The 22,467-nt window shown below is 44.2% G+C and overlaps 2 protein-coding genes and 1 long non-coding RNA gene across 3 annotated transcripts in view; 1 reads left to right on the top strand and 2 right to left on the bottom strand.

Moving 5' to 3' along the window:
• Positions 1-4,373, bottom strand: part of LOC133265357 (ubiquitin carboxyl-terminal hydrolase 12-like) — a 29,986-nt gene extending 25,613 nt beyond the window's left edge. The window contains exon 1 of the mRNA XM_061445793.1: positions 4,144-4,373. Coding sequence (XP_061301777.1) covers positions 4,144-4,344 — 201 coding nt within the window. The 5' untranslated portion in view covers positions 4,345-4,373. The remainder of the gene's footprint in view (positions 1-4,143) is intronic.
• Positions 4,374-5,823: 1,450 nt separating this feature from the next.
• LOC133265359 (uncharacterized) overlaps positions 5,824-22,467 on the bottom strand; it is a 45,241-nt gene continuing 28,597 nt past the window's right edge. Inside the window, exons 3-4 of the long non-coding RNA XR_009741936.1 lie at positions 18,726-18,965; positions 5,824-7,716 (exon numbers count right to left, since the gene is read on the bottom strand). This is a non-coding gene — a long non-coding RNA (uncharacterized LOC133265359). The remainder of the gene's footprint in view (positions 7,717-18,725; positions 18,966-22,467) is intronic.
• On the top strand, positions 9,819-21,020 carry LOC133265358 (ras-like protein family member 11A-like). The gene is made up of 4 exons (XM_061445794.1): positions 9,819-10,467; positions 11,853-11,909; positions 14,203-14,285; positions 18,468-21,020. Exons 1-4 carry the CDS (start codon positions 10,323-10,325, stop codon positions 18,933-18,935), a joined length of 753 nt encoding a protein of 250 aa, XP_061301778.1. The 5' UTR covers positions 9,819-10,322; the 3' UTR covers positions 18,936-21,020.

A 22,467-nucleotide genomic window follows, 5' to 3' on the forward strand; every position in this document is an offset into this window, starting at 1 on the left:
AATATTCCAAATATCCAAGATTTTATCCCGAATTTCACACATCAAGTAGTGGAGGAACAATACTGCAAAAAGTGAGGAAGTGGATGCTGTAAAATCCTAAGCATCATTCAAAGGAAACCTGTGCACCCCCTCCATGAGGCGGCAGTTAAGTGCAGGCTGGCTGCACTGCCCAGGCTCACATCTCCAAAATTGCTACAAGTTATCAAGAGAACACATCAGTAACTACCCATCACAAATGAGTATTAAACTAGAGCACGAACAGCACATGGAAGAACCCTGCATGAAGTAACCTACTCAACTGTTTGCAAAGAGTTATGCAAATTTTTCCCCCCTAAAACAAAGCAGGTTATTCTCCAGCTGGGTTTTAAGTGCAAAGATGAATATTTGTTTCCTTCAGCTTTACAAAAGAACCAAGAAGCAGAGCTGGAAACAGAAGTCTGCTTAGCTAGCTCTACCTTTATCTACCTTTCCGCTTCCTCAGTGATATCTTCCCAGTTATAAATGCTATTTCTCAAAAAAAGCTAAACAAAGTTCTACAAACACAGGTGAAACAGCAGTAAGCCAAACACCATACCTCTCTGACAGGAAAGCTCTGCTTGGACTCAAAAGTGTAAGTTACTCAAGTGGCAAATGGAAATGTATTACTTACAAATGATACAGTCATCTCTAGCACTGAAGTTAGTAATTATATCCAAGCCGTCCTGATTCAGAGAGGTACAGTAAGACTGCCACCAATTTGTATCCTGGATTTGAGCTCTTTGGGCATGTCTTACTGGTTTAGCAAACAATGAGACATGAATCTAGGGGAAGTGTTCCTAATTAGACTACCAAGGAACACCAATGTTTCTGCTACCAGCTTACTACGGCCTTTTCACAAAATAAGCTGTCAGAGAGGAAACAGCTTCACACCTTGCTCCATTCTAGTGCTCTACTTTCCTTCTGCAACCACAAAAAGAAGTTATTGTTAAAGCAACAAAAAACCTCTGACTCCCGACTCAAAACTCAGGTCTACAACCGACTGCCTCAGCAGGCACATCCTGCATTAGGTGATACAGTCAGACCATAGAAATTCACCCCTCCTTGCTCTCTCTCCTCAGTCAAGAGAGGATTTGCATCTGTCTGTGACCATGCGTATTCCACAGAACTACAAGGATATCATTTCCAAATATTTTTGGAACAGGAGCTATGCGTTTTTCATCAAGGGGAACAAAGTGCCTCAAGAGTGATTTCTGTTTCACTCCCCCAGTTAATTCTGCAGTTGCTTGCAAAAAGAAAACAAGAAAATCCTGGAGTCTACAATACAGATAAGGCCTGCAAAACAAAATTAAGTCAAAGGACAGAGCAGAGAACCACAGCTCTGGTTGGCAGCTCTTGGTTATGGATGTGTCCTGCCATATGGTTCCAGCAGCCTTACCAAGCAATGAATCACATGCAAGTGCACAAGCATTCTCCTGTGAGTTTCCACCCTTTGCAAGGCTGTAGTTGCCACATGAACATTACACAATCGCTGAAAAGGGGATGGTGCTCACATCAAGGAAACACAACGATCATGAGGCACAGAGAGCTGATCCAACCTACAAAACCCTGGGAGTTACTTCAAGGAGGGGGATATCATTGAAATTATTATTCCATTACTGTCTACTAATGAGTTCAGGCAGTGAATTTCATTTTTAAAGAGATACTACAGAAGAGTGGAATGTCAGAAACAGAGAAACACCCATCCCTGATGGTGCTGCTGACTGAATGAAGGGTTTGAGGATGTCAAACCTGTGCTTCCATTTCCAGCCTGAAGCATAAATGATGACTTGAATTGCTGGTAAAAACTGTGTATTTTACTAAAAAAAAACCCAAATATTAAGTGCTCTACAATCACTACATATGAACATTATCCTGAAGAAAGTAGTTTCCCAGAGGGAATTTTTTAATGTAATCTAATGTTTTCATAAAGAAGATTTAGGGTTTTTGTGTTTGCATTATGACAAAGCAAACAGTACTTTGACCTACTGGATATTAACTGAAGTAGATGGAAATAAACTGATACAATTTTAAACTGTAATACCCAGACCTTAATTCTCCTGAGTTAGCTGAAGGAAAAAAATGGTAAGACTGACAGTAATTTTAGCTCAGCAATACACACACCTAAAACACCAATGCTGAAAAAACTCCGCAGCATTTGATTAAATGGCTATTGAAGAAAATTAGAGGCAAGTTTCCTACAGTTAGTGCTAGCAGGACTGTTTTCTGCAGAGAAGTGAAGCAGTAAGTTTTCCACTTGAAACAAAAAGAGTCAGGAGAGCCTGCTCCCCCAGAGCTGCAGCACTGTGAAAAGACTCCTCTTGAAAAGAACACTGTACTACAGAAGGGACATGAGTAGGGTGCAAGTGTCTGATTAGCTTTCATCTACCACCCCGACCAAAACTAAGGTAAGCACAGGACCAAAACTGAATCCAAGATTGAGTATGTACAGCTAAGGCTCTAAAACCATATCACAAGCAGCAGGATGGCTGCACTCAGGTTTGGCTATATGCTCAGAGGAAAATGCACTGCCTTATGTTTGCCCTGTTAATCCGAGGCTCAGTGAGCTGATCTCAGGAACGCTTCCAAAATATTATGTGTGATAGAGTCAATGACTTGCCTCTGGGGTGCAGAACTCCACAACAAAGTCTTGATTCAGATACCTTCTCATGAACTTAATTTCACCTGTGTTTGTGATGGGCAATGAAAAAATACAAATTACGTTGGAAAAAAAAGAGAAAATCTAGGGAGATTTGGGAAGTGTGGAGTGCTGGGAAGTCTTCTGCAACACCAAGAGCTTGAAGATCAGGTGCCTATTGCCACACATTAAAAGACAAAATAAAATTAACCTCTCCTGTTAAGAGTATTAATGTGAAACTCCAAACACACAGCTTTGTACAGCACCATGATGGTTCACTTCAGCTGGACCTCAAGTTATCAAACCCAAATCGAGCTAATCAAACCCAGCCCCAAATGTGGGACAGAAAGAGAAAACCCCTGTGCCCTTTACACACAATGAAGTCAGTTTCAGCATGCTGGTACACAAGAGCTCCTTTGACACTGCAGCCTGCTCTTTGCCTGTTTCAGATGAGATCTGAAACTGAAGTTTGACCACTTGGAGCAACTGAGATGTGGGACTGTGAAAACCAAACTACTAAAACTGTATTTTATCCTGAATTGGTGTTGGATTTCAGCAATTCAAACCCCTGTTACAGCCCACACCGACTGAACTCCTTACAGTAAGGATCCCTGTGAAATGTTTGGATGGCACATTGTTAACAAGATGCCGTATTTTACTATGAGTCAGTGTTTCAGTGCCAGACAAACCACTCACCAGCCTCTACATAGCAATGTACCTTCATTACAGATTCTGCATAATCATGCAATTATCAGTCTCCCTCTCACTATATTTCCACTGCCAACATGGATGATACCCTATTATATGCAGCCATACAAGATGATTGCAGAGCTTTTATAGACTAGTATAACCACCTCTAACCAGAGCCTGGCTAACACAGCTAACCACTGTGAGCTGAGGCAGGAAAAGAGATAAGGCTCGACAACACCCTCACCTCCTCTCGCTCTGGAGGAATGCACCCACCTGCCCCAGACACGCTTCTGCATGAGGCAGGCAGCTCACACACCATGGGCACTTCTCCTTCCCGCAGAGCCCCGTGTGCCCCCAGCCGCCCTTCCCCACCTGGGACTGGGGCCTCCTGACTCCCAACCCCTCCTGACCCCGAATCTCTCCTTACTCCGCACCCCCTCCCTGCTCCAGCTACCACCCAACACCTCCCTCCCGCTGCCCGGCACAGCCCCGAGGAGGCCGCCCCGTTCCCTGCTGCGGCCCGGCCGCGCCTTCCTGGAGGAGAAGCGGGGTGCGGGCAGTGGGGCGCCCCCCAAGCTCCCGCAGCCCCCCGGTACGCGGTCGGCCGGCGGCGGCTCCCATAAACCCGCTTTTTAACCACTTTTACTGGCTCTTCCTGCGCCCGCCCGCGCCGGGCCCTCCTCAGCCCCTCAGCGCGGGGCCGGGACAGATAGGTCCGGCGGTGGAGCCCCTCGCCCGCTGTCCCCGGCGCTCCCCCGGGCCCGGCGGGGCGGCAGCGGCCGTGCGGCCGCGGGGCTCACCATGGTACAGATGGAGGCGAGTCTCCGGACCGTCATCAGTATTTCCATCCGCCCGACGCCGCCGGCGCCATGTTGGGACGCGGCCGCCCAACTGACAGCGGCAGGTGGCGCAACCTCCAAATGGGGCCGGGCGCCGCCGGTGCGGCTCGCAAACGGCGCGGGGTGCGCCCTGCGCCGCGCTACGAGGGTTCCCCGAGGCATTTTGTTCCCCCCGCGCAGGTCTGCGCCTTCCCCGCGCGTCATTCCTCGGACCCGGACAGTGGGACCCTACGAGGGGCCCTCGCGGCGTTGTGCTGTTCAAGGCCTCCCGCAGGGTTACTGCTGCTTTCCGGGACCCTGGTCCATGCAGCTCTGGGGATGGTGGGACCAGATGTACTCTGATTCGTGCTCCAATTCCCTTGGCCCATGGAGGTGGAATAGTGCCTTGGTGGCATGGGTGCTGCATGTGAAACTGGACGAAGGCATCGTTCTCACGGGCATGGAGCTGGGGGACATCACTAAACCATCCAGCAAGGCAAACTATGGCCACCCCGGAGCACTGAAACACCTCGTGAACGCTGGAGCTCTGTGTGTCCCGAGAGTCTTCTCAGTGGTTGTGAGCACCCACAAAAGGGCTGTGATGACACCAAAGGCGATGATGGAGTGGGACAGTGGTTTGGCACCAAGTAATCCTTTGTTGTTCTGCACCACGCGTCCCTGTTTCAGCAGAATCACAAAAAAAAAGGCTCTTTCAGAGCATAGCGCTACGAATGACAACAGCATCTATTGTAAACCCAGAGGAAAAAGGGTGAGAAATGTTGCAGAGTTGCCATATAGCACTTCACACAGTGCATACCAAAACCAAAAGCATAGGAAAATATCCCTTGGGAAGCCAGGGATGGGTAGAAATGTTTGTCATCAGGAGGATCAGAGCTACTGAATAGTGTCAAACCTGGAAGGAGGGTTCTCATTTTTACTATAAATGGAACAGTGCTGATGGACGTGGCTGGACACCCTCTACCCATGCTGTGCACACAGCAGCAATGGAACTGTTTCCACATGCTGCCCCTTACTCCAGCCCTGACCTTGTGGGAATATCTGTGGGGAAGGGAGGATAGTTCAGTTTCCAAAGCACAAACTCTTCTTATGAGGCCAAGATGTTTCCATTCTATTTGAGTTGCTCGCCCACAGCGATGTTCTCTTACACACATTGTACTTTCCACGTCATCTACTACAGGCTCCCGAGGGAGAGGATTCAGCAACCTCAAAAAGAAATCCTTAAGGGGTTTCCATGAAGAGCAATGTGACAAAATTAGGGACAGGAAATCCAGAAATAGAGGACTTTGTGCCATGTTTAACCAAACTGAACTATATATTTAAACGGTTGTCTCCCTTACATCCCAAAATAGGATCAAATATGATTTATCGTGGCTGTCACAATAGCATCTGAGGACACTTCCTTTCCCTTTGGCCTCAGGAGCAGAACAACTCTGTGCTGGGTACAATTATGGTGCTAAAACAGCAGTCTTGTCCCCAGGCAATATCTTCTGAGGTTGCTGCTGAAGCATTTTTGACACATTATCCCCGTGATCAAGCTCCACACAAGGTGAAATCCCAAGCCCACAGAGATAGGCTGGCTCCCTAAGCACATCCCATTCCAATCTATTCCTAAAATATGGTTTTTATTTGCCATTCCCACCTATTTAGTTATTGGGAGCAAAAGGGTGTTTAAACCCCTACTTTTATTTACAAGAAGAACTGGCCTTTGGGCCCCAAGTTTGCAATGAGGAGCAAAGATGGTCAGACAAAGCCTCGAAGATCAGTCTGGTGGTGCTGGGAAGATCATCAGGAGCAGGGATGTGTATATGAGCCACCAAGTTTGTGTTTAATCACAGCATCTGACAAGCAACCTGTGTTTCCCCAGCACCACATTTAGTGCTTCTGCTCAGAAAGGAGCTGTAGTGCTCCAGCCATGGCACCACAACCTCACTTTGCTCTACAGAAACATCTGAGAGGTACTCAAGGCAAATATCACTGGTACAAACAGCCTTTTAGAGGAAAGATCACTTTTACCAGTGAGAAGTGGGAGTTTTGCCATCACTCTTTCCCCTAGGCAGAAGGGAATCACCATTTCCCAACACATTGGTGTCTTAGCAAGGTTGCTCATCTGTTATTCCTTGTGTAAAGTGGATGAGGAACAATTATATCCAGTTTTAAAGGCAATTTGACCTTATATGAAAAGCACTATGGTAATGGCAAATATTTTTATTTTTACAAAACTCCATCTCTGAAGATGTGTAGGGCTGCCAACAACAACAAAAATAGCAAATCTTAGCAAAGCCATAGCCAAAAGCAACACAGGCCAGTAAAGAAATCTGTGCAAAATTTGGTGTGAAAATAGCATCATCTCTGTGCAGCATGCAAAGGAGCAGATCTGTGCATGGAGCAACCCAAGGAGTGGGCAGGGAAATGTCCAGAATCTGCCAAATGTTTTCGAAGTTGCTCAGAGTTTTGCAAACACAGTCCCTTTAATTTAAGCTATTGTTTCTCCAAGAGAATTTGAATTGAAAACATGGGTTTCTTAGCTAAATATAAGTCCATTGTGCACAAACAATGAAAATCTCTTCTCAAAACAGCTCTTTCTCTACATGCCAAGGGTTATACAATCTCAAATAGGGTGAATCCTTCTGAGTGGTTTCACTCAGTGCAAAGCCTGTTTTGACAACCTAGAGATTCAGATAAGGAAAACCTCTGGCTTTGATTCTGTATCTTACCCTGACTCTTTCAGGCTTAGAGACTAAAAGTTATGATTTGGGATGGAAGAGCTTGAGAATAGATTTAAGATTTTGGAGAACATGCTGCTTTTTTTAGTGTCACTAAACCCCCTTCTTCCTGGACAGAGATTGCTGCTCACAGTAGGAACAAGCTAACCCTGGGTTAGGGCATAAGGAATTCAGATTGAACCATATTAGTAAAAGAACTAGAAATGGATTGGTCTGCATCCAGGGTGCAGTCTAAAACTGCTTTCCCATTTGTTTTAAGCAACCAGAAGCCATCACAGCTGCCAAAAGAAGCAGTTCAACATTTCCTCCACCATTGGTCTTTCATTCCTGCCCCCACACATCTCCCTTCTTGTGTCAGCACCAGCATCCATCCATACAGGCACATGGTAAACAGCTTCTCCAGCCTCTCCTCATGCAGGAGCTGCTCCACAGCCATGATCAGTTTTGGTACCCTACCGTGCACCTTCACAGCATCCACCATGGCTCTGAGATGCAGAGAGCTGCAGGCCGTGCTACAAGAATTCATTTAAGCAGCAAAATCCTAGCCTACATCTCCTCCATTCACCTCCCAAGGATACCAAACAGTTTGTTGGCTCTTTTTGCTGCTGTTTCACACATTGTGAACTGCCAGTGATGACTGTAGGAACTCTTGTTCACCTGCTGACTTTATGTGCACTCACTAACTTTTGTGAGATCCTTCTGGAGTTCCTCGGCACTGGCACAACATCTGGTTACCCAAAAGGACTTTAACTTGTGTTTCTGTTGATTGTGTTGCTTCTCTTTTGGAGCCAGCCAGCAGATCTGTATTCTTCTAGGAATCATAGAATCATAGGATGGTAGGATGGTTTGGGTTGAAGGGACCTTAAAGCTCATCCAGTTCCAGCCCCCTGCCACAGGCAGGGACACCTTCCACTAGAGCAGCTTGCTCCAAGCCCCTGTGTCCAACCTGGCCTTGAGCACTGCCAGGGATGGGGCAGCCACAGCTTCTCTGGGCACCCTGTGCCAGTGCCTCAGCACCCTCACGGGGAAGAACTTCCTCCTGATGTCTAATCCAAACCTACTCTCTATGTCTTTGCTTATATAGAATATTCTCCATGATCTTGCTTAACTTATCTGGCTTTTTTTCCCTGGGCTGAAACTCTTCTGGCCACCTAGAAGCTGATGGATATTTTCCTGTTTGTTTTTATGGGACGACTATTGTGATGAATGCTTTTATATTACTAACATATGCTTTTAATAGCAAATGGTAACACAGGTTCCAACATCCTACACTGAGGTGGACAGTTACTGCTGCTAGCTAATCCCAAAATTTATGATGTGTCCAGCTCACAAAGTGCCCTGTTAACTGACCGCAAGTTCTTGAGCGTTTTCCCATTCCTCCTCTCATTTTGCCTGTTCTTACAAAACTCGTGTGAGATTAAAGCATCCTGGTAATGACATTTCCTGGAAAAGGCTTTTCAGTGTTTGGGCCTTTGACAAAATCAGGCAGCAAATTCACACTGGAAGATTTGAAAACCATTCACATAGAAGCCATGTCCCAAAAGACACATGATCTGGTGGCTCCCCCCCCCCAGTACAATGAGCTTCGTTGCCCTCCAGACATTTTGTTCCACCTCTTCATCAGCTGATTGTCATGGTGGTCAAAGTAATAACACTTCTTGCTTACACAGCAACTCTGCACAAGTACTGCTTCAGAAGTAGTTTTTGGAGGGGAAACAGAGCCTTAGAAAAGTGACATGTCCATAAATCTTCTGACTTTGTGCTTATTTCACTGGGCTGCTGTGCACTAAAGCTGGATTTTTCTAAAGCCAGTTCACACTCAACATATCCTCTGTGATGCTGGCATGGAAATTGAGGCTGTTTGAGAGCCTGGCCCCCAGTGCTTTTGGAAGGGGCAGTGATCCAGAGACCTGACCTGATTTCCCCTCCTCTTGTGCTAGCTCAGAACCGTACCCCTGGGTACTAAAACCTGCTGGGGAGAACTCATGTGGATACTGTGATCGAAAGCAGTGGTGTGAAAGTAGCTGGGCAGAAAAGGCCCTTTTGATGGCTTCAGCCTCTATGCAATGAGCCATGCCTATCTTCTGCCTACCAGAAGCATCCAGAAGATGGTAAAATATGCATCCTCAGGTCTTTATGTTTTGTGGGTGGATTAGCTTGTGGTGCCACTTCCCATTAACACCAGGGCTCCCACACAGCGTGACAGAGTCCATGTCTCAGAAGTTGCTGCCTGCTCCACACTTACCTCTTGCCACTGCTGCCTAAATCTGCTCCTGTCCCTCACAAGCCTCTTTAGAGACATTTGTCAAAGATGAATGCTCCAACTATATTTTCTATAGTTGAATTTACATCTGGTTTATATTATTTGCAGTTTTGCTTTATGTGGGTCATTCCCTCCCCACTGCTCTTCTCTTTTTCTTCCCATTATCCTTGAGAACTGAGAGCTGATTGTACCTAGTGTATGGTTACATGCTGTCATCCCAACAGACCTTGCAGCCGCCAGCTGTCTTCAAACAACGAGTTTTCCTATGGAAGTCATTCTTTCTTCATTCCCTCTGTCTGGCTTACCCCTCTGAAGGATACTGAGTCCTTCCTAAGCCTGTCGCCAGCTCTAAATTCACTTTTCCATGTTTGGAGAAACTGCAATGTCCCAACCCAATGCTAACCCACATTCCAGCAGGCCATTAAGACCAACGATGTGTATAAACCAGCAGATCAAATGTATCCTGGAGGATACATATGTGAGCTGGTATTCTGGAATAACCCACAGCTGCCTGAAAACTCTGTGTGTGTGCGTGTGGGGAGGAAATGTGTTTGTTTTCCTGGAGGGTCCCATCAGCTTCAGCACACCGAAGGGGCCCAACTGCAGGACACAATAGGAAAGGGAGAACAGAGCACGGAGTTGGAGCCAATTGAAAATGCAAAGTAGACAGGCAGAACGGGATTATTCTGAGTGGAATTAGAGCAGGGCAGGGGGGTGCCTGTATCTCGCTGAAAACACCACCGTGGTGACTGTGAAACACAAGAATCTCGTTTTAGCAAAGAGCCAAGGGACAGCACAGCAAACAGGCAGTGCCGAGAGATAAAGCAGGGAGCAGGGAGGTGGTGGATGGAGGCACACGCTGGTGCCCGGCTGGAGGAATGTCATGGCTTCACTTGTGATTGGCTGGGGAATGGAGGAGTCAGTTTTCACGGGGGCTGATCAAAAAGTTCCCTTTTGCTTTCCCAAGTTGCTGTCTGAGCAGAGGCATCGGGAAGAGGAGCCCGGCCGCGCTAACATTCCTCAGGAACACTGCTTAAATGAAATGAGAAGGCTTCTCTGTCCAAGGATATACAGCCAAGAGCAGACGCCGGGAAGCTGTTTTCCTTCTTTCCTCCCCCAAGTCCTGCAGGAGTTGAGCAGCTCTCCTTCCTGGCATGCGTCTCATCTCTCAGGATACTATGTCACAGTATTCTACTAACTTTCTCTTGCTCCCCATACCCGAGTATCCCGTGTTAGACTGCGTGCCTAACAAAATCATCAAGCTCGTGGTGCTGGGCGGCAGCAGCGTTGGCAAGACAGGTAAGTCCACAGGTGTAGCACTGTGCTTCTCTTGCTGCTGTACTTACAAGCTCGTTTGCAGCTCAGATAGACCCAAGCCTGTGAATTAACTGTTGCAGCTTGAACACTGTAAGTGATTTGGGGTTTTTCTGCGCTGAATAATGGGTGAGGCAGCTATGCTGTAGGTCTGTGCGAGCAGCCAACGTAAGGTGGCAGTTAGGAGGAGAGAGCACTCTTGGGAGCTCTGTGCTCGCAAATGATCCTACCTGGTCCTGTGCAAATTATTTAGCCATGTCTAAATTTATACACCCCCCAAAAGCAGTCTTTATTCTCCTGTTGTAAATGTTTTATGCTCTGCAGATAAATAGCAGCATACGAGATGTGTCTCCCTTATTATTCTCCAGAGGAGAGGAGAAGAGGGCAATGTGAGAATTATTGCTTTGGATATATGGTTCCTGATTTCAGGTGTCATTAAGGCTAATTCTGTTTTACTACATCTGAGGCTCCTCAGGGCTCAGTAAAATGTTTGGTTGCTTTGGATTTGAAGCCGCATTTTGATCTCATGTTTAAGTAGTGTGTTGAAGAGAGCTCTGAAGTCAATTTGATTTAAGGGTACTAAAGAGGTGACCTGGTATCCACTGTGAGAAACGTGTTATTTTAAATTAAATCTGTGATAGAGTTGTTTGCAGAACAACCCCTTTTATTTAGCTATTAACTAAATGGTTTTGCAAATGATTAGGAATCCTCTGAGATGAAACACTACAGGAATAAAAGTTACTGTTTCCGCAACAGGATCTGAAGTGTTATAAATTGAGCAAGAAAAAGGAAACTCTTCCAATCCAACAGCGCAAGGAGGGTGAATAGGAAGGCCCAGGGCGCTGCAGCACAACCCATGTGTGCAGAGCACATGCAGTTTGTTTGCTGGATGTGATTAGGTTGCGTTAATGGGTTTCATGAGGAGGAGTGAGCAGTTTTAAGGCTGGGAAGAACCATTGCATCCATCAGCCTCACTTTGTGTATGACACAGAGGTCTCAAGTGTGGTATTTGGATTAGTTTCAGTTTCCTGGCTTGTTCCTCTTTTTCCAAATCATGTCAAAACAGAGGTCAGGCTTGTACCTGCAGTCACAACAAAGCAACCTCCCAGTCCTACACTAAACAGTGACACGCAGTCTAAGGAGTCATTTCCAGTACAAGCTGTGAAAAACCCTGTGTTAGGTATAACAGCCTGGCCCCAAATACTCTTCTGTGAGTGTTGAGAGAAGCATTTGCCGAGTAATATGTGAGCAATTCAAAGATTAATGTGGTTTCATATTATCCTAACTCTTCCAGTAAGATGTGACACGTGTTCTGCAAAGATTGATTTTGGTTCACATTAAAGACCCATCTTTTCTGCGTTGTTTTACAGCCCTGGTTGTGCGCTTTCTCACAAAGAGATTTATTGGAGACTATGAGGCCAACACTGGTGAGTCTGCTTTGCACTGCAGCACTGAAATCTGCTCTATTGTGTGACTAGTGCATATTACAGGAAAGCCAAGCTGTGTTATATGTCCATAAGATGCATATTTTCAGTTAATAGCCTCAAGCTATGAAAGCAATAAATCAAAGCCTCGTTATTTATGATCCTGTTAGCTGGGCTTTTTCCAGCTTGGTGGAAAAGGATCAGAGTAAAAGGTTTGCTTGGGGACATATCTATACTAAAATGCAGGCTCAAGGAACAACTTGCATATGGACAAAACCATGGAATCCCAACACAGCTCTCTTTGAAACTCCAGGGAAGCCAGAGGAATTCCGAAGTGCGTAAAAGGCACTTCAGATGTTTTTCTGTGTACTCCCTTTTACTTTTGGTGGCTTTTAGGACAAGGGAGACTTCCAAATCGAAGTCTTCTTTCTATAAGATAAGTAAAATGACCATGCATTTTTTTGTTTAATCTAACACCTCAGAGGAGGTGTAAATGTGAACTGTTTAATTCACAGCCTCTCTTCTAAGCAAGTGCCAAGTGTACTGGCCATGTTGTATGTACCCTGTACTCATACCGACTGGCACATCCCACATGTAGACCACCTCACATTTTTGAGGTTAAGGAGAACAGGAAACAAAGGGGTGATTGCTTCACTTTGGATGTATGTGCTGAACTTAGAATGATGAGTTAGGAAAGGAGATGGCAGTGAAAGACCCTTTGATCTCTGCCTATCTGATGAAATACAATCTGAAAGCTCCTCCTTCCAGCTCCCTCTCACTGACCCTATGTAACCTTGATGGTTGGCTGCACTGTTGCTCTTTCTTCTCCTTCTTCTCTTCTATGAGAGATTGTACATCAAGTCAGAATTCTGAGCTTTACAATGGATTGCTGCCAGAGACATTGCTGGGAACCACATGCTTTTCTCATTAAGCTACCAGCTCAACAGCCATGCTGTAGAAGAAATAAATATGCCAGAAATAGGAAGCAGGTGGCAGTGTATTTGTGATCATTCAACCATGCTTCTCCTTCACTTGGCTGTCAGGCGGAGCACACTCAGTGTCTGGAAGTACCTGCTCTGTTTGCTGCTATGCATTACAGAGTAGGAATAGTATGTTGTCTGGTCTTGGTTCAGGAGTGCAGCATCTTCCCATAGATCAGTACCATCTTTTCAGCTGAAAATAGGATTTAAAAATTATCCCAGAAGGGTTAGATCACCTCACAGAGTCAGTGTTAAACCATAATGTGATAATGTTGGATTCAGATGCAGCCATTTAGACTTCCTCATATTGCAAATGTTTCTCTGAGCTCGGACTCCTTTCCACTGGAATAAACCCACCTTTTTTCCTTGAGCCAAAGATGATTTTCAGAGGTGATGGCATTATCATCGCTAATTGACCTCCCTGTTACTCTGAATTTCCTACTCCCCAAGAGATGAGATTTCTCTATACATTATTTTAGATGCAGCACTGACAATTGCACTTGGACAAGGCTGAAAGGCTGCACACAGCACCTGTTGCTGTAGCATTTCTTCACATATCCATGAGACTTGTATCAAGTTCTAGAGAAAATTGATGCTGACTTCAATCTCTGAAGCTGTCCTTATCACAACCACAGGTAGTTAATGAAGTTTTCATTGTCACTTAACCCACACTCCAGCAACAAACTAAAGTTCATGCCCAGAATAGTGATGGTTTTATTAGAGCTGGGTCAGTCCTGGATGCTTTGAGCTAGCACTTGGCTCTGAATATGTGTCATGCAGATTAATAAGATTCAAAGTGTCCAGTCTTTGGGGATTTTAACCAAACTCTGACTGCTAAGGTTACGTATATCCCAAAGAGCATCTTTGTGATTTGTATAGAGTCACTTACCCTGTGTCTGTAACTAGAATGCTTCCCTTTCTTAAAAGCTTCCTGAAAAATGCACTAGGACACAGCTCACCCCTTTTACAGACAACCCCTCAATGTCTTGGGTTGAGATTAGAAATACAGGAAGTCCAGATTTCAAAAGCTAACAATGTGGACTGAAAACATCCACTTTTACTATTTGACTCTACACAAAGTGCCACCTTCCCCAGCTACCCTCCTAGGTATGCATTCAGAACGTCCACACAGCAAATACAAACCCACTTCACGTAAGCAAACAGCCACACAACCACTCTGGTGCCATGCGCTTTTCCATAAGCACCTACAAATCATAAGCCTCAAATATGTGTGTTTCAACAGTTCTATTTTACCTTTATGTACTCTTTCTTCTTTGTTACAGTCACTGACTCTAATGATGTTACTTTTCCACCAGGTGCTTTGTATTCAAGAAAGTTCACCATAGATGGGGAACAGATCTCTCTACAGGTGCAGGATACTCCCTTTGTTTCATTGGAGGTAAAACATCTGCTCAGTGCATTGTACTTTACAACACAGTCATTGCTTCTTGCTTGTTGCCAGCACTTCCATCTGTAAGTAACTCCATTTAGCAGCAGAAAAATACCAGAGCTGAAATTCAAAAGAAGAGTAATGGATGTCCCTTAAACCCACCAAAATGAGCCTTGAAGAGGTTTAATCTGGCTCCTTTAAGTAAGTCAAAATTAAACCAAATCTATTTCAAACATATCACTGCATCCCAAGCCTAAAGAACAGTAAAATCATAAACTGGCTCCCTTCTGTCAACTTCTTGGTTGTTTTATTTCCTGTCAAATGGGTTCTAGCCCTGCATGGCAGAAAACTCACCTGCTTAGAGGCCCAGCTGGGGCCAGAATCTCTCTTCTCCAGAAAGGTGTTTCTTCCAAGGGGACAGGCCTCACAGCAGTTGTCATTTCCACTAGGGTGGCTTTCCAGTGCTTTCCTTAGTCTTTCTTAAAAGCAGTCCTCATTTTTAAGGTGTTAGCATTGACCTACAACCCTCATTCTATCAGTGTTTTACATATTCTAGATTTAATATTTGACTAGGAATCTGCTTCTAGAAATATTTTTCCAAGCAGGGTTTAAGATTAAGATGTCTTTTCTGGAAGATTTGCTTCAAATGCAGAATAAGAGGATGAAAATAGTGTCAAAGCAGCAGGAAATAATGAAATCTGGGTTTATGTGAATGGTGGAAATCTCATGAGAGTAATAATTCTTCTAGAATAGCTGGGATTTCATGATAAAATTAGATATCCCCTTGTCACCATCAAACCTAAACTTGCAGGTTTGGCCTTAACCTCAGTCTAAGCTCAGACTTGGCCACATATATGCCTGGATGGGAACACCACCTTCTCCCGTGTTCTTTCAGGCTAGCCCTAGACAACCTTATCCACCCTGTTTTGTCCACACAGACCCATGTGTGGATGGCTTCATTTCTGTGCTCTACAACTGTTCCACCCTGAGTTTACAGAACAGGATAAGCAAAGCTCCCGCAGCCCGTTTCCATTTCCATTTTCTCTGACGACTGGAAGTAGATTCAAGTGGGAAGCTTTGACTAAGAGCAGAGGAAGAGGAGCCCTCCTTTACTCTGGACACTGAAAGCAAACAAAAGCTGCTATGGAAGTCCTCCAAATATTCAAGTGGGACTTAACAGTACAAAGGCCCTATGCCAGCTTGCTTAGAGAGGACCTGCAAAGAGAAGCTGTGGGTGGCGATTAGGCACAATTGGGACCGCCTGATAAATGCTTTGCAAAGGGAATCCCCTCTCTGGTCTATCCCGTGGAGAAAGGAGGGAGTGAAAGAATTTAGTTCCCTCTTTCACAGCAGATACATGTTTATTTTCCTGTTTTAATTAAGACTGTACCCTATAACTGTGTGACTGTAGCCAGAGCTCCACAAAATTTAGTGATGCCAACAGCTGAGGTTTCTTAGTCAGAAACACTTTCTAAGTTTCCTTCCTAACTTGGTTAGGAAGGAGTTCCATTTTCTTTGTCCCAGTCAAAGGTCTGCACCCTTTCACCAGTTCCCAGACACACTTCTCTTAGCCTGTATCCCCGTTTGCATCAAATGCTGTATCTGAAACATTTTGAAGGGTCTGTTCCTGAACAGGGCTTGTTAAAGCTGGGAATAGTTTGGATTTTCTATTAAAATTCTTAAATGAGTGTCTTGCACTTTGCAGCCTGAACACAGTGTTTTGGGAGGAAGTCATGCGGAATCTCTCAGGATTGTGGCCACACCGGAAATGTTAATGTTTAAGACAGAAACAGAAGCAACCAGATCACTGGTTTTGTTCAGTGAATCATTGCTGCTTGCTCTATACATTGCAAATGACTGTGTGTTTCAAAATTCATTCTGGAGCAGAGATTTCCATTTAAAAAGTAGCCCATTAGCCTTTGATTGTCCTGAATAAAGCATTCCATTTGGGATTATCCATCCATCTCACTCCTGGGTGGGCCTAGCTGGTAACTGAGAATTCCAGCTCATTAGGGCTCCCTGAACGTATACCTTCTCCAAACCTATTTTCTAACGCTTGCCAGAGCAATTAGTTCTTTTTACCCATGAAAGGAGTTTGCTGGTGAAAAGAGGCTTGAAGGACATGGAGAGTGGCTCATTATCCACAACTTGGATACAGCCCAGATGCCACCAGTGCAAATTGCCCTTCTTCCCACAGCCTGCCCTGCCCTGCCCTGGCTTGAGTTCACTCTTAGTAATCTTTTAAACAAGGCTGCTAGTGATGAGCTCTCTTCACTCCATGTGCAAACCTGAGGGGGTTTGGGATTTGAGGGTTTTGGAGGGAAAGGAGTGATAAGGGCATCTGTTAAACAATTTGCTGCTAACAGGATTTACTGTTACTGTGAGCTGGCAAGGGTATAGAGCTACCAGGTAGTGTCTTTACAGGCAATACTAAAATATTTGCAAAGGTCAGATAGACAAGGTGGGCAGTTAGTTAAGGGGCCTTACAAGAAACCTGGAGAGGGACTTTTGACAAGGGCTTGTAGGGACAGGACAAGGGGAATGGCTTTAACCTGCCAGAGGGGAGACTGAGATGAGGTCTCACCCTCTTCCCTGTGAGGGTGCTGAGGCCCTGGCACAGGGTGCCCAGAGAAGCTGTGGCTGCCCCATCCCTGGCAGTGTTCAAGGCCAGGTTGGACACAGTGGCTTGGAGCAAGCTGCTCTAGTGGAAGGTGACCCTGCCCATGGCAGGGGGTTGGAACTGGATGAGCTTTAAGGTCCCTTCAACCCAAACCAGTCTGTGGTTCTATGATTCATTCCAATTAGCAGAATGCCTGTTGAAAGCTGTAATTTATAATCTGAGCCTTCAGAAATTCTGCTCCCTTCTTCTCACAGAAGAGCCTTGTCACTAGCCTTTTTTCACAGTTTGATCAACCATAAAAGAACTGATCAGTTTTACTCATTCTTTTCTACCTCTGCTTCCTGAAGTCAGGTTTTCTAATTCATATTTAGTGCCTAAATAAAAGTGACCTGTTCTGGGAGGTTGCTGAACATACACAGGTTCTGTTCAAAATAATGTGAATAGCAGATATATATCTATAGATAAATGGATAATGGAACTTATGTTCTAATAGTCTCACTGAACTTGATGAAGATTTATTGAATAGAGTTTAGCTGTAATGATAACAGCTTGGGCTCTGTATTCATGATAAACCCCCCTAAAATACACAAAAGGCTCTAATTCCTAGCAGCTTATTCCAGAGCTGAATACTGAAGACGCTTATTGCCTTGTTGGATATAAAAGAAATGACAAAGTTCCAGAAAGCTGTAATATTGACAGTCAGGTCTCACAAAGTGAGCACACAGGCAATAATTGCAGCAGGGATCTCCGTATCTGCTTGGGTTACACGCCAGCATGGATAACAAAGAGCAAAGGATTAGCTGAAAATAGCTTCATCTTGAAAAGTGATCTGATCTCTTTGCAAGCCCCAGCAGTATTGTGTTCACTTTTATATCCCCAAGGCTGGTGATTGTTATGGCTGTCTGAGTAGGAGCGGTGATGGACTGAACAAACATGTGGCCAGCAAAACATAATATAAACCCATTGCTGCTCTGTAAATGAGCAGCGAGGTTTCACAGCATTTTCAGTCCCAGCAGCTGGTTATTTGTAACAAATTGCCTTTTAGAAGTAACTGTCTTTGAATATCTGGTAGAAAAACCTGTTAGGCCTCATCAGCATCAGTGAGAACCTCTGTCTATGGAGACATTGAATACAGACTTGGAAAAAGCCCCAAAACCCCACTTGGGGAACAGCCATTCACTTGCAGTAGTTTTACTGGCCTGCTGAATTTAATAATGCTCTTATTGTGCCCACCACAATTTTATCCACAAGAAAAATGTGGGTTTCTATCACAGTGGTTTAGTGCAATAGAACAGAGAACAGACTTTTCAGTATCAGTATTTTGGCTGTTCTCTTCTTTCCAACCAATTTTTCTGACACCTCTCCACTGCTTACTTTGTGATGTGTTACTGGCACAGTGGAAACTTCTCCTGTCCCTGGTACATTCCCTGGCAGTCAGAGAGGTTTCTGCCCATACATTTAGAAACAGCCACACTTTGAAACACAGCTCTGAGTAGCTATAGCAGTGCTGTAGGACTGATTGCTCCTTATTCCCAGTTTCCTAACCTCACACCTCTTGGTTCTGATGGCAGGATGACACTGACAGCATATGTTGCCAAGAGCAGATAAACAGATCAATCTACTGGGCAGATGGCTTCGTTTTTGTTTACTCCATCACAGACTATGAGAGCTACAGAGTGATCCGTCCCCTGCACCAGCACATCCGCAAGATCCACCCAAATGCCAACATCCCTCTGCTCCTGATGGCAAACAAAGGAGACCTCCTGCGAGCCAGGCAGGTGTCCTCCAAAGAAGGGCTCCAGCTGGCCAGTGAACTGGGAGGTACTTACTATGAAGTCTCAGCCCGAGAGAACTGTGAGGGAGTGCATGAAGCCTTCCAGCAGCTATGCCAGGAGGTCAGCAGGATGATCGGGAGCTGCAATGGAGAGAAGCGAAGAGGCCTCCACCTTGTGCGACCCAAGTCACCAAATATGCAGGACTTGAAGAGACGTTTGAAACAGGCTCTCACTTCCAAAGGGAAATCTGCCACTACGCTTTGATGTAGCCAACAGGAATTGCTTTCTACAGCCCTGAAAAACAGGCAAGAAAATAAGCTGGTAATAGGGGGCATTGCTGCAATTCAGCAGTCAGGTTGTGTGAGGGGCTCTTCCAGTTTGTCTTTACATCTTCTGTACAAACCCCGCACACATTCAGCAAAGGAACTTACAGAATTTGCTCTTTGGGGCAAGAAACTGTGATTTAAAAACCAGATTGTCCCAAATTCTTTCCTTTTGAAAGGGACACAGTCAAATAGTTTAGGCTTAAAATGTGGATTTTATTAATAGAAATAATTAAATCCTACTTTTAAGAGAAGTGACTACCCTGGGGGATGGTTGTATTCCCATAGGCAAGAAACTACAGCAAGACACGAGGAGAGTGATGTGACCTACACTGAGCAAGCAAAATTGACCAGATTTGCTTAAGTCACGAGACTGGAAAATAAAGGCAAAAAGTAAATGAAGAGCATAAATAGTGAAAAGTAGTAACTGAAAGCTTTAAATTGCAGTTTAGAAGGTGTTAGCAAGGTGGGGAGAGGTTCGTGCAGATGTAAGCTTCAGCCTCACAGTGTCTCTTCAGCCTCACATGTTTAAAAATCACTATGTTTTTCAGATTATTTTTCTTTAAGCACACATTGACTGTTTCTGAAAGGGATATGGACTGTATTCATCAAGAGCAAGGAGGTGATCTAAAACTGTTGAACTTTTCCTTTCCAAACTAGGCAGATTTCAAGCTCAAGATGCTGTTTTAGAGAAAGAAAACCTTCATGTAAAGTATATTTAATTCATTAGATTCTTCTTTTTTTGAAGGAAAAGAAGAAAAGGATTTATGATGCCTAAAATCTGTGGCTTCAGGAATTCATCATTTTGTTATTTGCCTTAAGACCAGACTTTACACAATACCTCGCAGTGCATCCAAATAACTGGTCTATCCACACATACTTCACTGGCAGCATCCCACTGCATTGTATCTCAGCATGTACAAAGGGATTTCAAGCTGCATCCTGTGAGTTGGCTGGTTTTATGGTAACAATAACAACAACGTGAAACATCCATCATTCTGTGCTCGATGAGAGTAGAAAGAAACTGGGTTGGACCATGTGAAAGTCATGATGCAACAACCTTTGCTTTAAACACAACATATGAGCAATTCACAGGCCCATGAAATGAAGTAAAGCTCCATGATTTACACTCAAGAACAGAGGGAAAACCCTTGTTTGATGGATACAGAAAGATCCTCGCAGCTGCACTTGCAGCTGGCAATACTGAGCTAAATCAACCTTTTACTCATTACAAGCAGTGAAAATGTAAATTGAGTCTGATGAGTATTTACACAGCTCAGGGCTTGAAAATGGGGTTTACATTTTTCTTGTCCCTATATTAGACAGCTCTCATCATGATTTCCCTCATCACCTGGATTTGCTCTATCTACAGCTCACTTTGTGGTTTATTTATTGTTTTCCACAGCTGGTCAGCTGGGAATGGCTTGTGTTCTCATTGACGTAAACTGCTCTTCTTCACACAAAAGGACTGCACCTTTTTTAGCAGTTAGTTTCAATTGGTAATAGGAGGGGAAAAGGAAAGTCAGATCATCCAATGAAGGACTCAAACATATCAGAGGATTTTTACTTTAGCTTAAGGCTATTTAACAGTTCAATGTTTGAACAGTGCCATTATTCAGTGCAGGCACTTTGGGATGGTGTTTAATAGCACTGAATTTCGATATTTGAAATGACTAATAGCAAATATTAAATCTGAAGATTGAGTAACATGAAATAGAGCAGTGTGTGAGCCACACACAAACTGCAAATGGTTTACATTGAGAAAAATGATCCATATTTTGAATAGCAATTAAAAATTTTACCATCCCAGCCTGTGTGTCAGGGGACAAATTTGCCAAAGAGAATTTGCTGACAACCTTTGTTCTCATGAGAGCCTAAGACAATTCAGTGCTCTTGCTGTTCAGTTTGGTTGTAACTTACTCTTGCAGCCCTAATCCTTTCTTATTTGGGGAAAAATGTTCAACAGATTTCCAACCTTTCAATGTTTTATTTTCAATAGTGATTAATAAAAACATTCAAAGCCTTTCCTGAGAGTGTACAAAATGTCTCACATCTTTAAATGTTCCTTGCTTAAACTACACTAGCAATATACTATTTTTCCTTCTACGATCTAATGCACCCTACATGTATTCCTGCATTTGTATTCCTACAGAAGTAAGTATTCCCACATTCCTGTGGCACTGGTGGGGAAAAAAAAGCCTACATTTTAGCCAAGGCCAAGAAATACTGAAACATTTAAGTCTTCTCCTAACTACTAACATGTGGCAAACATTTCTTCTGCTACAGAAACTTTAGTATTTCCTTTGTTCATTGACCAGCAATACAAATCCTGTAAGAGCTTTGATACTGGGTTTAAGCCAGGACATGCCATCTACAGAAGACAACAGAGCTCAGGCTTTTTGTTAGCAGGGCAGTATCCAAGCACTAGGACACATCATTGGGCCACTGAAGCTAAGCAAGGCTGAGGAAGGAGAATGGTATCATGAAAAGCAGGGAGAAGAGAAGGCTATAGAATTAAGTGCCTAAAAATAATCATATAAAATATCAAAGATTAGTCATGTAGAACCTGATCCTGAATTAGAATCTCGAGGCTGCCAAGGAAAAAACATGTATTCTACTGAAAGTTTAAAATTAAGCCTCTAGAGAGAAGGTACTTGGCATAAAGTCAAGAGAGGAGAGGAAAAAAAGATTGGAGAGTGGGTTTTTGGGGGGGGATATCAAGGCAAATTCGCTTCTTTGTTATATTAAGTCCAGATTAACTCCACTGCAAGAAATGCAATCAGCTATAAAACTCACTTTTCTTTTACTCCCATCCCTTTTCATTCTCCTGAGCCATTTAAATCTTGTGCACCATCTGGTTTTCAAGATGGTTTACAGCTGGGTTTACTTGGGCACAAAGCACTTGAGTGATTTGCCCCAAGGTTACACAGCTGAGCAAGTGCTTGAGAGGAACTCACAAACTGTGTCCTTTGTAATTAATTCCCAATGCTTCACAACACCTACCGGACCATACCACCTCCCCCAAGGTATGCACAAAGCACAGCGAGTTGTGTTACAGAAGAATGTAATTAAAAGTTGGGAAAAGTTACTTAAATTATAAGATATGTTAGGAACTGCTTGAGCAAAGCATTGCTGACATCCTGGAACGGGGTGCAATAACAGTAATAGCAAGCCTGGCTTTGAGTTATTGAATTTATTTGTGAATGGCTATTTTCTGCAGTATTCCTGTCAGATGCATTTCTCACACGTTTCCAGTGGTTCCCAATGGAAATACAGTGTGACTTGGGAAAATCAGGCTCCATTTTTAACTTTTCCTGTGACTTGATGATCTTGGCCAGGTCTCTTAATCAAAGTTACGTGTCCGTAAGGATGAGGAAAGATATTAACACATATTTGCTACGCAATTTAGCATCCACAAGACAGGCTCACCAATGAGAAACAAAGGACTTGCCTGCATTGGCAGTAGGGATGGC

This window comes from Pezoporus flaviventris, unplaced genomic scaffold (assembly GCF_033815535.1).
Source record: "Pezoporus flaviventris isolate CSIRO_AGI_PZ_B2104156 unplaced genomic scaffold, CSIRO_AGI_Pfla_v1 ptg000005l, whole genome shotgun sequence".
NCBI lineage: Eukaryota > Metazoa > Chordata > Aves > Psittaciformes > Psittacidae > Pezoporus > Pezoporus flaviventris.

Excerpts from the sequence above, each read along its gene's own strand:
- LOC133265358 (XM_061445794.1), top strand. The coding sequence starts at position 10,323 with ATGCGTCTCATCTCTCAGGATACTATGTCACAGTATTCTACTAACTTT. Across the intron at positions 10,468-11,852 it reads CAGCAGCGTTGGCAAGACAG|CCCTGGTTGTGCGCTTTCTC; the intron begins GTAAGTCCACAG and ends GTTGTTTTACAG. Across the intron at positions 11,910-14,202 it reads AGACTATGAGGCCAACACTG|GTGCTTTGTATTCAAGAAAG; the intron begins GTGAGTCTGCTT and ends CTTTTCCACCAG.